At 41.3% G+C, this 13235-nt stretch overlaps 1 protein-coding gene across 1 annotated transcript in view; it reads right to left on the bottom strand.

Moving 5' to 3' along the window:
• Positions 1 to 13235, bottom strand: part of lrp1bb (low density lipoprotein receptor-related protein 1Bb) — a 113504-nt gene that overhangs the window by 35216 nt on the left and 65053 nt on the right. Inside the window, exons 37-49 of the mRNA XM_047342656.1 lie at positions 12266 to 12406; positions 11838 to 12025; positions 10355 to 10538; positions 10179 to 10264; positions 7549 to 7671; positions 4210 to 4391; positions 3784 to 3983; positions 3124 to 3312; positions 2834 to 2982; positions 2483 to 2576; positions 2132 to 2248; positions 1254 to 1373; positions 299 to 418 (exon numbers count right to left, since the gene is read on the bottom strand). Coding sequence (XP_047198612.1) covers positions 299 to 418; positions 1254 to 1373; positions 2132 to 2248; positions 2483 to 2576; positions 2834 to 2982; positions 3124 to 3312; positions 3784 to 3983; positions 4210 to 4391; positions 7549 to 7671; positions 10179 to 10264; positions 10355 to 10538; positions 11838 to 12025; positions 12266 to 12406 — 1893 coding nt within the window. The remainder of the gene's footprint in view (positions 1 to 298; positions 419 to 1253; positions 1374 to 2131; positions 2249 to 2482; positions 2577 to 2833; positions 2983 to 3123; positions 3313 to 3783; positions 3984 to 4209; positions 4392 to 7548; positions 7672 to 10178; positions 10265 to 10354; positions 10539 to 11837; positions 12026 to 12265; positions 12407 to 13235) is intronic.

Genomic DNA, 13235 nt, shown 5'->3' with positions numbered 1-13235 from the left:
TGACCTAAAACTCACAGTATTGAGAAAAAAAGAGAAAAAAATTGCTTGTGTGTGTGTGTTAGAAAATTAAATGTCAGACGTATTGAGATCATAATGCTCTTATTGATGACAGGGACAGCGGTCCTTCATGGCATCTTCCCTCGGCACAATAGGAGAGATGGTGAGAGCAAGCAGAAGGACTAAGTAAGAGAAGAGTCAAGGCAACTGTGAATTCAGGTTAAATCTATTTAGTTGCTCTTCAACTGGAAAAAGAGGTGGAGTTGTGTGATTTATGGTTAAGTGGGTTAGCACAACTCACCGCAATTAGCCTCGTCTGACCCGTCTGCACAATCAGGGTCCTCATCACAAACCCAGAGTTTGGAGATGCAGTGCATGGAGGCCTTGCACTGGAACTGGTCTGGGGAGCAGGTGCTATCAGCTGCAGGCACAGAGACAGGTGGTGAGTGGGAAAGAGGAATGTAAGCTACATCACCACACAGGAGGAAATCTGGATCGGTGGAAGTAACCTGAACGTTTCAGCTCACAAAAGAACAATTTGATAAAGCAATGGGTAAGCAATACCTTTGGAGCATGATAGCAAGGTTGCAGTAGTTGCTTGTTCCAATTCCTCACATTGTTTCAGAGAGCATTTTAATTTCAGTGTAGTGTTCATTACAAAAGTACATTCAACACCTCATCCAATCATGCTGGAAGTCTAAGAAGGGGTGAAGTAATTAGCCTGACTTTAATTAAAGGGTTTTTTTTAAGTCTCTTTTTCTCCTCCTGACTTTCTTGCATTGTCTTCCCCCAACTCTCGTCCCTCTCGCAATCACATGCAAGACAAATGCAGGCGTCTGAAAGACTTGAATGGGGTGTGATATTCTGATGAGTTACATCATGGCAGAGAAAATCTGCTCTTGTCCTCTGTGTGATTCAATATCTAATCCCTTTTCACAGGCACCGGCTATAACAAGGGTTGCCTTTGGAATACTTAATGAGGAGTATGTCCTGTTAATGGCATCACATATTCTGTCCAAGCACAGAAATGAATTAAGCAATTCAACAAGACACAATTCAAGGTAATTCATGTCAACCAGTTATAATATAGTATTAAAACAAAAACATTAAAAAACCTTAAACAGTGACTGTTCTTCGGCTGGAATGTTGGGGCGGACTGATCAAATGTAGAATGTATTCATAGGATTCCCAGCGTAAAAGCTCATCAAAGACATTTGTAAGACAAGAAGACTTAAAGTGATGACGCGGAGCCTTACGGCAGTCTGTCTCGTCCTCTGCATCGCCACAGTCATCCTGACCGTTGCAGCGGAGGTTAAGAGGGATGCACTTCTGCTTCCTGGTGCACTTGAACTGGCCCGACAAACAGATGTATGTCTCTGAAAGAGAAAATGGGCAGTGGGAGGACGGATCAATAAGAATGCTTCGAACCCGAACAAAGCAAAACATCCATATTACTACAACTGACGGGCTGCCTGTCATGCATATAGCCAGCTTTTGAAAACTCAGACACCAGAAAATATTAGATATGTATGTCAGAGTTTTCAAAAACTGGCATACGTATCTAATATTTACTGGTGTCTGGTAGGATTCCTGCAGTGAAACAAAATCCTTGGGTAGAGATGAAAAGGCATTTTATGTTTACACATCAAACATTGAGAAGTTTATACTATAAATAAATAATAAAACAAAAATAAAAATAAAAATACTTCATATATATGTATATAAGAGTACTAGGGCTGACAACAAATTTTTATTGTTATACATTAATCTACTGTACCGTGTTTTAGCACTGATGTAGCACTGATTAAATAGTCTGTAAAATGTCAAACAACAATAAAAATGTCTATCAAATATATCGTCTGTTGGAGGCAGTAACAAGAAAATGTTTGGTAATTCTACCGATGAATGATGTACTGATATAGTTTCTATTGATTAACTACAAATGTAATAAATATTTCAGAACTCAACAGTGCCATCCTCACAAACTCAGATTTCATCTCCAAAATAAAAAAAATCAATAAGACATGGGGGCCCTTTGAATGCTTTTTGAGTGATAGGACACATTTCTGCAAGATGCAGAGACAGCCCAAAACATAAAAGACATCAAATTAAAGCCAAAGTATTATGTCCTTACCGCAGTTTGCTTCATCTGAGTTGTCGCCACAGTCGTTCTCTCCGTCACAGATGAAGGGAGGAAGAGCACAAAGTCCAGTGCCGCACTGAAAACGCCCCGGCTGACATTTGAATTCCGCTGTTACGAAGGAAATCATTACAATGAAACGGTGCATAAACCCCCAAAAGTCAAATCAGAGACAAGACACTCTGATACAAAATGGTTCGAAATAATATTGAATTTGACAAAAAGTCACAAGATAAAATATAAATATGCATAACACAGAAAATAGCCTCAGAAATTCATTAAAATGGGCACCGACCTCTATCTATTACTATTAGAAAAACAACCTTAAAAGAAAGTGGCACTCACGGCAGTCAGTAGGTTCGTCTGATCCGTCCCCACAGTCATCGACAGTGTCGCACTTCCACCAGAAAGGGATACACTCATCTGTCCCACAGCGAAACTATTTACACAACAAAAAATTATTGGAGAGGAAAAAAAAAATCAGGAATAACTCTCCACTCTCTGTTTAAGCTGCTACAACTTTCAAAGCTAAATCAATCAATACACAAACATATCCTCCGCTACCTTACATATCAGAAGGAGAACACATAGGGGTGTGAAGCTATTTGCCTTCAGGGAGAATACTGATCAGAACAGAACAGAAACAACATGGTCAAAGTACGTTTAGATGTAAGAAGTTGGAGAAATGCTGCCAACCTGACTGGAGGTGCAGTTGGAGAGGCAGGTTTTATTGTCAGCAGCCAAGTAAAAATTAGTGGGACAGGCACATCTGTGATCCCCACCAGGAGATAGAAGACACAGGTGGCTGCATCCTCCATTCGCAATTTGACACTGGTGCTTGGGCACTGCACAGAAGGACGGAATACATGACTGGGTTCAAGCTGAATTACACAAACCATTTCCTACTTAAAAGTACATTGGAGGCCTGTGACCACGGCTCTGCATGGGAGGCCGGACCGAACACGAGCACCAGATGGACTTCATACCTTCGGGCTGGCGCAGGGAGTGGTAGACCTTGATGGACTTGATGGCTTGCCAGGAATTGAGGAGCTCCATCCCTTGAGTGCCAGTTGTCTTGTGAGCGCGTCGTAGCGATTTCGACTTCCCGTCCGTCCAATAGACAAAGTCCTCGAACAAAGTCAGCGCCATTACCCCTTGGATGTGATCATAGGACACTGGAGGTGGACAAAGAGTAGCCACAAGCTTCAATTACATAACGTTGTATGCACTTCAGCAAACAGGGTGTTGTGATGTAACAGTTGCACAACACATTTCTTTGGAGATTTTCAGCAGCATCCTTTTAAACTTCTGATCATCCATAAGACCAACAGATTCATATATAATGTTTACCGATGATTTAATATGTTTTTTCAATATACCAATGTTCTAACGTCATGAGCAGCAGTTATATTTACAAGTTGAAATATTTCAAAAAGTGTATTTGCGTTGATTCGTGTCTTGACAGTGTAATATCATCGCACAACCAATGCCTCCTATTTGGCGAGAACACAACATAATCAAACTCATACCTATTGCATTAAAAATTCATAATTGTGAGACAGAAGCTGATGAGGTGTGATTCTTCTTTTGGCAAGAAAACAAGAGGGTCAAACACTTCCTTTGCACATGCAACACTTGAGCCTGACCTTTGCGTCTTTGGGTGCCATCCATGTTGGCAAACAGGATGTGGTTGTCGTCCGCCCAGTAAAGCCTTTTGTTGGTATAATCAATAGTGAGAGCGGTGGGGCTATAGATCTCTGTGTCAATGATAACTGTTTGCCCTCGACCATCCATGCCAATACGCCCAATGTGCGGGGGTTCACAGCAATCCACCCAGAATACGTATCTGGAGAGAAGAATAGCACAGTTGTAAGAAGCCGTGTACTAGTGCAGGCAAACATGATGGGAATGAAAATGAGTACTGTCACAAGATTAAATTCCTTAGATTAGAGACATATTTCAGGCTATGCATTTATAAAGAGTAACTCTATCCCTGTTCTCCCTCAAGCTGTGGAATCAGTGGAATCAGTGGACTCAGGTGTTGTGTTTTGGAGTAATAATAATGTGCTTACCCTGTCTGGGGATCCAGAGCGAGATCTGTGGGGTTCTTGAGGCTCGAGCTGACTAGGATGGTCGGGTAGAGCCCGTTGGATTTGGATACTTCCAGTGTTTTCCTCTCCACATCGCACCAGTATAGATTTTTTCCTATCCAATCCACTGCTAAGGCACTGGGCACTGCTGTTCTGTGGACTATCTAGTGAGGCAGGGAGAGGAAAACCAGGCTTTGAATGTCTCAATCCATAACACTGATTTATGTTGCTAAATATATATAATAAACCAATAGTTTAGTGGTTTACCACTGAAAAGCAAAGAGCATAAACAAGCGACAGGTCTTTCTCTGTCAGTGGCAAATTATTTGAACACACAGACAAAAATAAAAATTGATCTCAGTCACTCACAAACCATTAAATATCCCACAGACATCAATATAACAATAGATTTTGTTCACATGATGCATCTCCTGCATCGAAATATAATTTAGGTGCAACGTTGTTGTTTTTTTCTTTTCAAACACACACTGAATTGAACAGTCTTGTGATGGGTGCCACAGATTTGTTTAAGATCAGGAATACTTGTGTTGCCATGACAATTGCTAGACAGGCATTTCCTCTGTAATGAAAGGGCGCTAAAGGGTACGGCATGGGGGTCATTAATGATCCTGACGGCACATCAGGAGCTGACAATTTTCTTTTTTAACAAATGCGTCACACACAGAAAACTGTATGAAATGACCTGTTTTTTTTAATGACATACATTTACACTGAAAATACTGGGATTACAGTTTCCTTAGAAGCCAATAATATCTGCAAGATTTTTCTTTTATCTTTAGCATGCGTAGTGCAGTTCTCATATAACAGATGGAGAGCAAAAATCATTGGTACTGCTGTTTGATGGCTTATTTCTCCTAAGCACAAACTAGGAACTATATAGAAACTCCAACTAATATCCCCAAGATAGTCTATCCTTTGAATTTGCAAAAGCAGTTGTTCAAAATAAACAATCATTGCGCCAGCTGGCAGATAATGCAAATGCCTTTAAAAAAAAGAAAAACTTATTTAACACTAAATAAATAAATAAAAAGGAAAGAATTAAAAAGAATCTCTGCGCCCATGCAATCTGTCATTAAGAAGCGTGGTGTGCTTTGAGGCCTTTGCTGTCAGCACTTGCGAGGAAATATCCAGTCTTGCCAAAAGACTGGGCCGTTCCTGAAGCAGTGATTTGGATCAAAGTGAGCCGGTGAAGAAGCAGCCAATCCTGATTACACAAAGTCCCTCCGGTTCACTTTATCCATAGCATCTCATTGTATTGATCAAAAAGATTTAGCTTCACATAGAACTGAAGGTTAACGCCACGAATGTTGGCATTTGAATATGGCTCATCAAAAAAAATAAAGACTGCATTATTCAGAGAGAGTGTCTATGAGATCTAGGATGAGAGATCTTTGCAGTCTTGTTGTTGTTTCACCTTGAGCTGACACAAGACCTTTTCTTTTTTCTTTTTTCTTTTCATTTATATTCAAGCTAATAAAGAACTGAAATGTTCCTCAAAAGACTCCTCAAAGGATATTCTTTTTTGTCTTTCCACATAAATATATATTTTGTCACCAAAGCAACAGCTACACAATGATGGCTTGGCCCTGAAGATGGACACATACATTTCTGTTTGGATGTTGAAAATAAAACCAATTACATAAGACAGTAAACTGCTGCTATGGGATAAAACAAAAGAGTATTGCCAGATCAATACAAAAATTTAAACAGACGCAAAAAAAGGTTTTGCCGGTGATGTCATTGAGATAACATTGTTGAGATCTTAAATAAACGATATTAAACTTAGATATTAAAATCATTATCGTAATTTTTAAATCCTTATTAATGGAGACAATACTAGATTTGTGGGTTTTTTCTCCCATCTTGCCGGTGATTCGCAAGGCATTCTGGGAAATTTTCATAGCCCTCGGTTTGAAGTGTGTGTCTGAAAAATGCCCCTACCCCTCCATCCCAACAAGAATCGGGACAAGGGGAGGAGAAGGGGTGAAATGGGATCGGGCCTAGCTTTGTCTCAATTCATGGGCTGTATCGTTCGTAGGCTGCATTTGTAGACCGATGCTGCCGCACCAGAACAACTAGAATCTCCCATTTTGAAGCCTCCTTCAAATAGGCCAACCCAATGAATGAACTGTTTTCAAAGAGGTAATGGCACCAGCTAACGAAAAGACATCCGGTGCTTGAGTATCATGCTTCAATTCATTCGAATAGCTAAGAGTGCACATGAAGGGGCATTAAAACCTGCTTGCAGTGTTCAATTCCACTTCTCTTGCTAAGCAGTAAAGGCGGGATGAGATGGTGACGCAATCACAGAAAGTCTGCGTAGACCAGACTTTCTCTTTTCAGTTCTGCCTTTGCGGTGTACACGGCCCACGGAGACCCACTTCCTTGTGGGCTCTGCAGTACATGTCCTCTGACACAGCCCCTAATTTGGGACTTACAGCTATTGTGTTGCGAGTAATGCAACTGCACAGGACTTCAAAAAGCAGTGAAGAAGAAAAATAGAGTAAACAAACAAAATAAAAGCCCCAAATGTAAAATGCGTACCTAGTTAGTTAAACCACAGTATTCAATTACTCTCAGTGAATAACCACCCTCTCCTCCCCCCCCAATCTTCTCTTACTAATACGACAACGCTATACTAAAAGCACTTTGTGTGAGTGACTCTTTAAATTAACCCGATGTGAGAAGCTCCCCAATTGGGTTGTCCTCTTGCTTCGCTGCGGCAGCGGCTCAAACAGAGACTGTGGAAGTAATTGAGCTGAATGATCTTAATGCCCCCCCACACACCCCTGTTAATGAGATGTAGGATGAAGACCCACCAGGTGCTCTGCTGAAGTCCCAGTGTCTCCACTGTCTGGGCTCTGATCCCATGACCCAGACGATTCTTTATGCAGCATTGACTCATTATGCTTATTGTATTTATCTGAAAACCATTGGTGATATTCCCATTATCGCTAACACACATTCATTGGTGTCAAGCCTAAAGGATGTTGGCTGTCGACAGACATATCCACTCCGTGGCTTCTAAAAGGATTAAAGGGCGCCCATCATCAGCTGAACAGTTATAATGAGCCACTTAAGAGAAATACTTCTTAGTCTCGCACAAATGACAGATCTTCAGAATAAGAAAAAGTAGAAAAAAACGAATAAGTAAAAGAAAAAGACAGCAGATTGATGGAAAAGGCAAATTTTTCAGCACGAGGCAGAGATGAATAGAGTAAAGCCAATGAGTCTTGAGTAAACTAGCCCTAGGCACGCTCACATATGGCACAGACACAAAGCAGCTAAATCCTGCGGTACCTTGAGGTCACTCCCATTGAGACGCATTCTGTTGATTTTTCGCCCGCTTGGCCTGGTTGAGTCCACCCAATAAATGAACTCCTTCTTGTAGTCAAAGTCGATGTGGATGATGTTGTTGAGGCCCTGGAAATACAAAGGAGAGAGACAACTTGAGTACATAAGAACATCAGTTTTTGTTTAAATGAAAAATAGATTAGTTCTTGAGTTCCCGGTGAGGTTAAAAATAAATGAAAGGCCCTTTTATTGGCAACAAGGGTGTGCCCACACAGCACTAATCCTAAATGTTATGTTAATATGTGAGTGTTTAGAATAAGAGGTCTTCAAATCACTTGTGAATTTCCTCTTGAGAGCATATGATGCATATTTGTATTAATATTTGTATACATTTTAGGAGATAATGTTTATTTCAACGCACACAATGCAAACACTGTTATCAGATAGACTGATGATTGAGGTCAAATTAGATTATTTTATGAAATACCCACCAGTGGGCAATACCAGCAGAAAGAGACGGATCAAAACAAGCTCAACTTCCACTACAGTGTCTGCGTGTGATGTGATATTTACTCCACAAGCAGTATTGATCCCGATGGTTTTCCCACAGCTTCCACTGCTTCCCACTATACAAAGCACTTGAAGAGCCTGTGAAAAGCGAGTCAAGGTCCTATCAAAGCAGAGGAGCGAACTACTTTGCTTCTCTGTCATGCTCACAGGACCCCGCTGTCAGTCAGAGGGAGCCGCTCACCAAACAAGTGCCCCCACCCTGCTGTCTGACACCGTGGGTGCTGAGAGAGGGTGTCAGATAATCTGACAGACAAAATGAGACATCTTCATCAGATCATCAACACCCTCACAGACAGGCGCCAAAGTGTCCTGCGGGAGCCTCTCCCCACTCCAAGCATCAGCTGCAGAGATGAAACCTGCGCCCCCACTTTGATCCACAACTGCTGTGTGTTTTCTCTTCATGCTCACAAACCAACCAGAGACCCAGTGGCTACGAAATGATTCAGAGGGCAAATTACATAGAACTTTATTATCAGGCTACTTCTCAACAATAACTACTAATCATTCAATATTAATATATAATACTATTCTATATCTACTTCTTTCAGAAATCTCTGTCTGTCTTTAGAACACATATCTACAGAACCATTCAACTGCTCGGCACAATGGGCCCAGGGGGGTACAGTGTCGAATTTGATGCGATTTGGATACGGAATAGGATCAATATTAATAAAATATGAACTGTAATTCTGAAGTAGCTCCAGAGCATCAACACACATCAAGAGAAAAGTCCATTCCAAACAGACAGGGTTAGAACAGACACTGTACTAATCAGCTCTAACTACCCACAATATTTTACACATGCAAATTTCAACAATGTAGGAGAACAAGCACAGAGCTGCTCTATAACACAATGTGTTGGAGTTATACAATATTGTGAGTCACTTGTGTTTGTGGTGGGAGGACAAATGTATTCTAACAGCAATGTCATGGACGTATACTCTGAACAGGGAAGGTAATGGAGTGGTGAGGTGATTTGAGGTCAGTTGCTGCTAAAATGCAGTGGTTGCAGTGAGTAGTGGCTTCTGGAAAACGGAGGTGCAGACAGCAGATTTACGTCTAGTAAAGAGGTTAATGTGACTGTAAGAGGAGGCTCCGGGATACATCGGCTGATTTACAGTAAATCACAGCCGAGCATTTATGATAATCAGCAGTCAGATTCAAGCGTTGCCCGGAGCAGCTGTGATGAGACCCAGGAATGATTGAAATAGCTTTTCCATGGGGTCCTCAATGGGGTGATTTTGATCTCTGCCAGTCAGAATGGCAATGTTCCTCTGCCCATATGGTGTGGGTGGGGGTGGTGGGGGAATCATGAGGGCCATTAGATATCTCATTTAAAACAGGACAATACATTACACATGCTTTACGGAGGCTTGTGCACCATTTACAGGTTTAATCACATAACTTGCTTGTGACACTCACGTCCACACGCTGTTTTATTGCTTATTAATGCAGAAGCATTTATCCTTCATTGAGGTAATACACGGTTTTCAGGGGAAAATGGGTTGTCTGTGCATCGTTCAGGAATGTGCAGCTGAGTCAGGTGCTCCTCGGATCAAAATAGCAAACTTTAGAAAATACAATATGACTACAATATGATCTATTTTTGGGGAGACTGTCACCGCATGATTTTCATACTGTAATATAATTAATAATATGTTAATATTATTATCATATTAACTTTGTCCTTGGACATTAGCAGAAAACAGTCAGTAATTATTTCTTGGAATTATTGTCTATCAGTCTGGTAATGCATTTACAATTTAACTCTATCCTGTCTTCTACAATTAATATTTATTCCACACATTCAGCTAGTGAACATAATCCCACTACCACTAAAATCTCATTTAACTCATTTAAAGCCATATTTCCTCCCTGTAGTGTACAGCTGACAGAACAGGCTGGGAAAGTTCAAAATTGAAAACCAATAGAAGACTGGAAGGCTGTAATCGTATTGACAAGCTGTTGACGCCTCTTAGCAGTATTTCAATCTAGTAACGGTAAACTAACTGATCCACTATCCAGTGAATATGTCACTAGTTCCTAATGATGCAGGAATCACCTACCTGTTTCAAGATGGTGTAATTTGAGCCGTCCACGCTCAGCTTCCGGATCTCATGGTGGTCGGCCATGATGAGAAAAGGCTCTTCAGCTGAAATGAGGGACATGCAGCATTAGAGGTCAAATGAGAGTTGAAATCCTGCACATTGAGGCTTTAATCATAATACAAAATCGGGCTGACCTGACAAAGCCTTGCATCTATTGGGATTGCGCTCCAAGGCTTCGTAGCCATCCACACACAGGCACTTGAAGGAGCCGTAAGTGTTGATGCAGCGCTGGCTACAGGGAAGGGTAGTGGAGCATTCATCAGTATCCACACAAGTCTTCCCGTCATCCTTCAGGTGGAATCCCGGCCAGCATTTACACTGATCACAAACATGAGAAATATGTGTTGGCGATAATGAGGCAGGAAATGTGAGCAAAGCAACAAGAGGCTTAGTTTCACTGTAAATTGATGGTCACCTAGCTATTTAAGTGAAGGGTACAACAAATAACTCAAGGTTTTATGCCTGACTACAAAATACATGATTTATTCATTCATACAATTATTTGTGGTCAAAGCTGTGATACACACTTAATGTGCCAAAGCTCAAAAACCCGACCACACTTCAGTGACCAGGGCCTCCAAAAAATAACTAAGTGCTTGTATCAGCTGCTCTGGAGTCAGTGCAAATCCCTTTTTATCCAACATTATAACCTCCAAGGCTTTTCTACTGGTCACCCTGCTCAGGATGAGCAAAGGGTCTGCATTGATGTGCTCTCTGTCCAGCTCTGCCCCTGTCATGGCAGCAAAGAGAGGTTTCTGACACTTTCAGCTTCCAGACACGTTTCTGAGGCACTGAACGCACTTGTATGGAAGAATAGGAGAGTAAAATCCATGAATGAAGGCATAAACTATCACAGTCTGACAAAGCGACTGACCAACAGAATAATCCGGCAGATGTGGCCTTGACCTGGATTCCAACCCGAACATGCCACAATTACCAGGCACGGCACAATCGCCCGGGATATTAAGGGAGCGCAGACATTTGTTGGCATATCATTAAACTCCTTACAGCGTTCAAGGTTATTCAAGAAGGGAGCGACTAAATGTATGTATGCTCCCACCCATCTTTATCTATTTAATGATGTGAGAAGTTAGGCTTGATTCATTATTGGTCATTAATCATTCATGTCCACACTATTACTAATATAGGCTCCACATTTTATCTACCACTGATTTGGAAATTATGTTAAAGCCGAGAACCGCAGGTCAGTCAAGTGTTTAAATTAAAATCTCACTCACATAGTAATACACACGCATGCACGCACACGCACACGCACACACACAGCCTATGAACTGATTGGTGTACTAAACTTTATTCTTGAATCTTATGATGCACTGTCACACTGTTTGAAGGACACATCTCTTAGTCATATTTATGAAGGAACTCTCACTGTGCAGTGGGATCACTGGATTTGTATTCAGGAGGGTGTTTGCTCTTGCACCAAACCCCAGTGACTGTCTTATCTGTTGTTTTAAATATTTCTACAGTTGTTATCTTCCCATAGCTTGATTTAACCTTTAGCCCGAGGAGTTAGGCTTTATCGACTAACTGCAGCCAGGAAGCCATTCTAAAGCAGAATGCATTTCAAGCAGCTGAACCGTGACCATGGTCACTTACCTTGTATCCCACAGTAAGATCCTGGCAATCCTGCGTGCATCCGCTGACTCTGCGATTCAGGCACTCGTTCACATTGCAGTTCTTCTCATCTGACTTGTCTCCACAATCGTCTCTCCCATCGCAGAGATTACCCTCAGAAATGCAGCGTCCATTTGAGCACATGAAGAAGGAGCCATTGCACAAGCTTCCTGAAAAAAGCGAGACATGACTTTCACTGGCACAACATCCTTTAATAATTCCTCATCTAAGTTGTGGAACACTTTTTAACCAGACGATGGGGCTTGACAGATTAATCCTTTTCAGGAAAAACTCTCCTGGTTGTAGCAGCTTTTGTTTCCACCATATGTCCCCACCAGTTTCCTTGGCGAGTGGTGCTGCTTGTGACACTGATGAAGAGATTCCAGCTGCGAGCCAAACAGCAGTCTTACCTGCAGCCAGACATTTGAGGTTCAGAGGCAGTTCATCAGAGTGGTCGGGACAGTCTGCGTGGCCGTCACACTCCCACTGAGAGCTGAGGAGACAGCGGCCGTCCCTGCAGCGGAATTCCTCAGATCCACAGGAGCGATAGACTGAAGAAGGAGAAAGAGGCGGTTTTTCATCAAGTTACACTTGGCAGTGACATAGTGTCAGTTTTTGGTGGTGGTAGAATGAAGTACTAATACGATGGGCTACTGCACAAGGTAATTCTGATTATTTCAACAAATATTTGTGTTATAAAATCATTGTTTATCAGCCGAAGTCATCTGGATGTATAATGGTGTCTATAGCTGCATTGTTCAATAATTCAAATATGAATACATCATCAGTATCACTTCTACATATTAAAGCATCAACAGAGAATTCCCTCTAGTTTTGACATCAAAACTTGCTAATGGATTGATCTATAATAAACCAGCTCAAAAAATAACTGGCTTCACATATACAGTCAGCTACTCATATACAATAATCTCCCTAAATAACAGTTCCATCATTCAAAACAATTTTATTGAACCTCATAATTTTGCATAAAAACTGATTGAAGTCCATAGAAACTGTACCTGTATAAACACCGCCTTTCATATTCATTTGATTCCCTTTCTAAACATCCAGTGTTTAAGGGAATATATCAGCACAAATTGAATATAATATTCATAGTTAAGTTTTCATTAGTGTATAATCACCTGAAACCAAGAATCAATGCGTTTTCATTAGCTTGGAATGAGCTCTTTATAGCTACGTAAGGAGCAGGTCCTCTTCCACAGAGTTTGCCACGTTGCAGCGCCATGTTTTGAAAGGAGCGCACATCGGACAAACCAAACACTGGCTCTAAACTGAGCAACCTGCATTCAAAACTATTTGATCTCTTTACCACACTGTAGCAACATGCTTTTAACATACTTTGTTTGTTCCGATTGCATG

The sequence above is a fragment of the Hippoglossus stenolepis genome, chromosome 13 (assembly GCF_022539355.2).
Source record: "Hippoglossus stenolepis isolate QCI-W04-F060 chromosome 13, HSTE1.2, whole genome shotgun sequence".
Taxonomy (NCBI): domain Eukaryota; kingdom Metazoa; phylum Chordata; class Actinopteri; order Pleuronectiformes; family Pleuronectidae; genus Hippoglossus; species Hippoglossus stenolepis.
The sequence above is the reverse complement of the archived record's forward strand: the minus strand, read 5'-3'. Positions and strand labels throughout refer to the sequence as shown.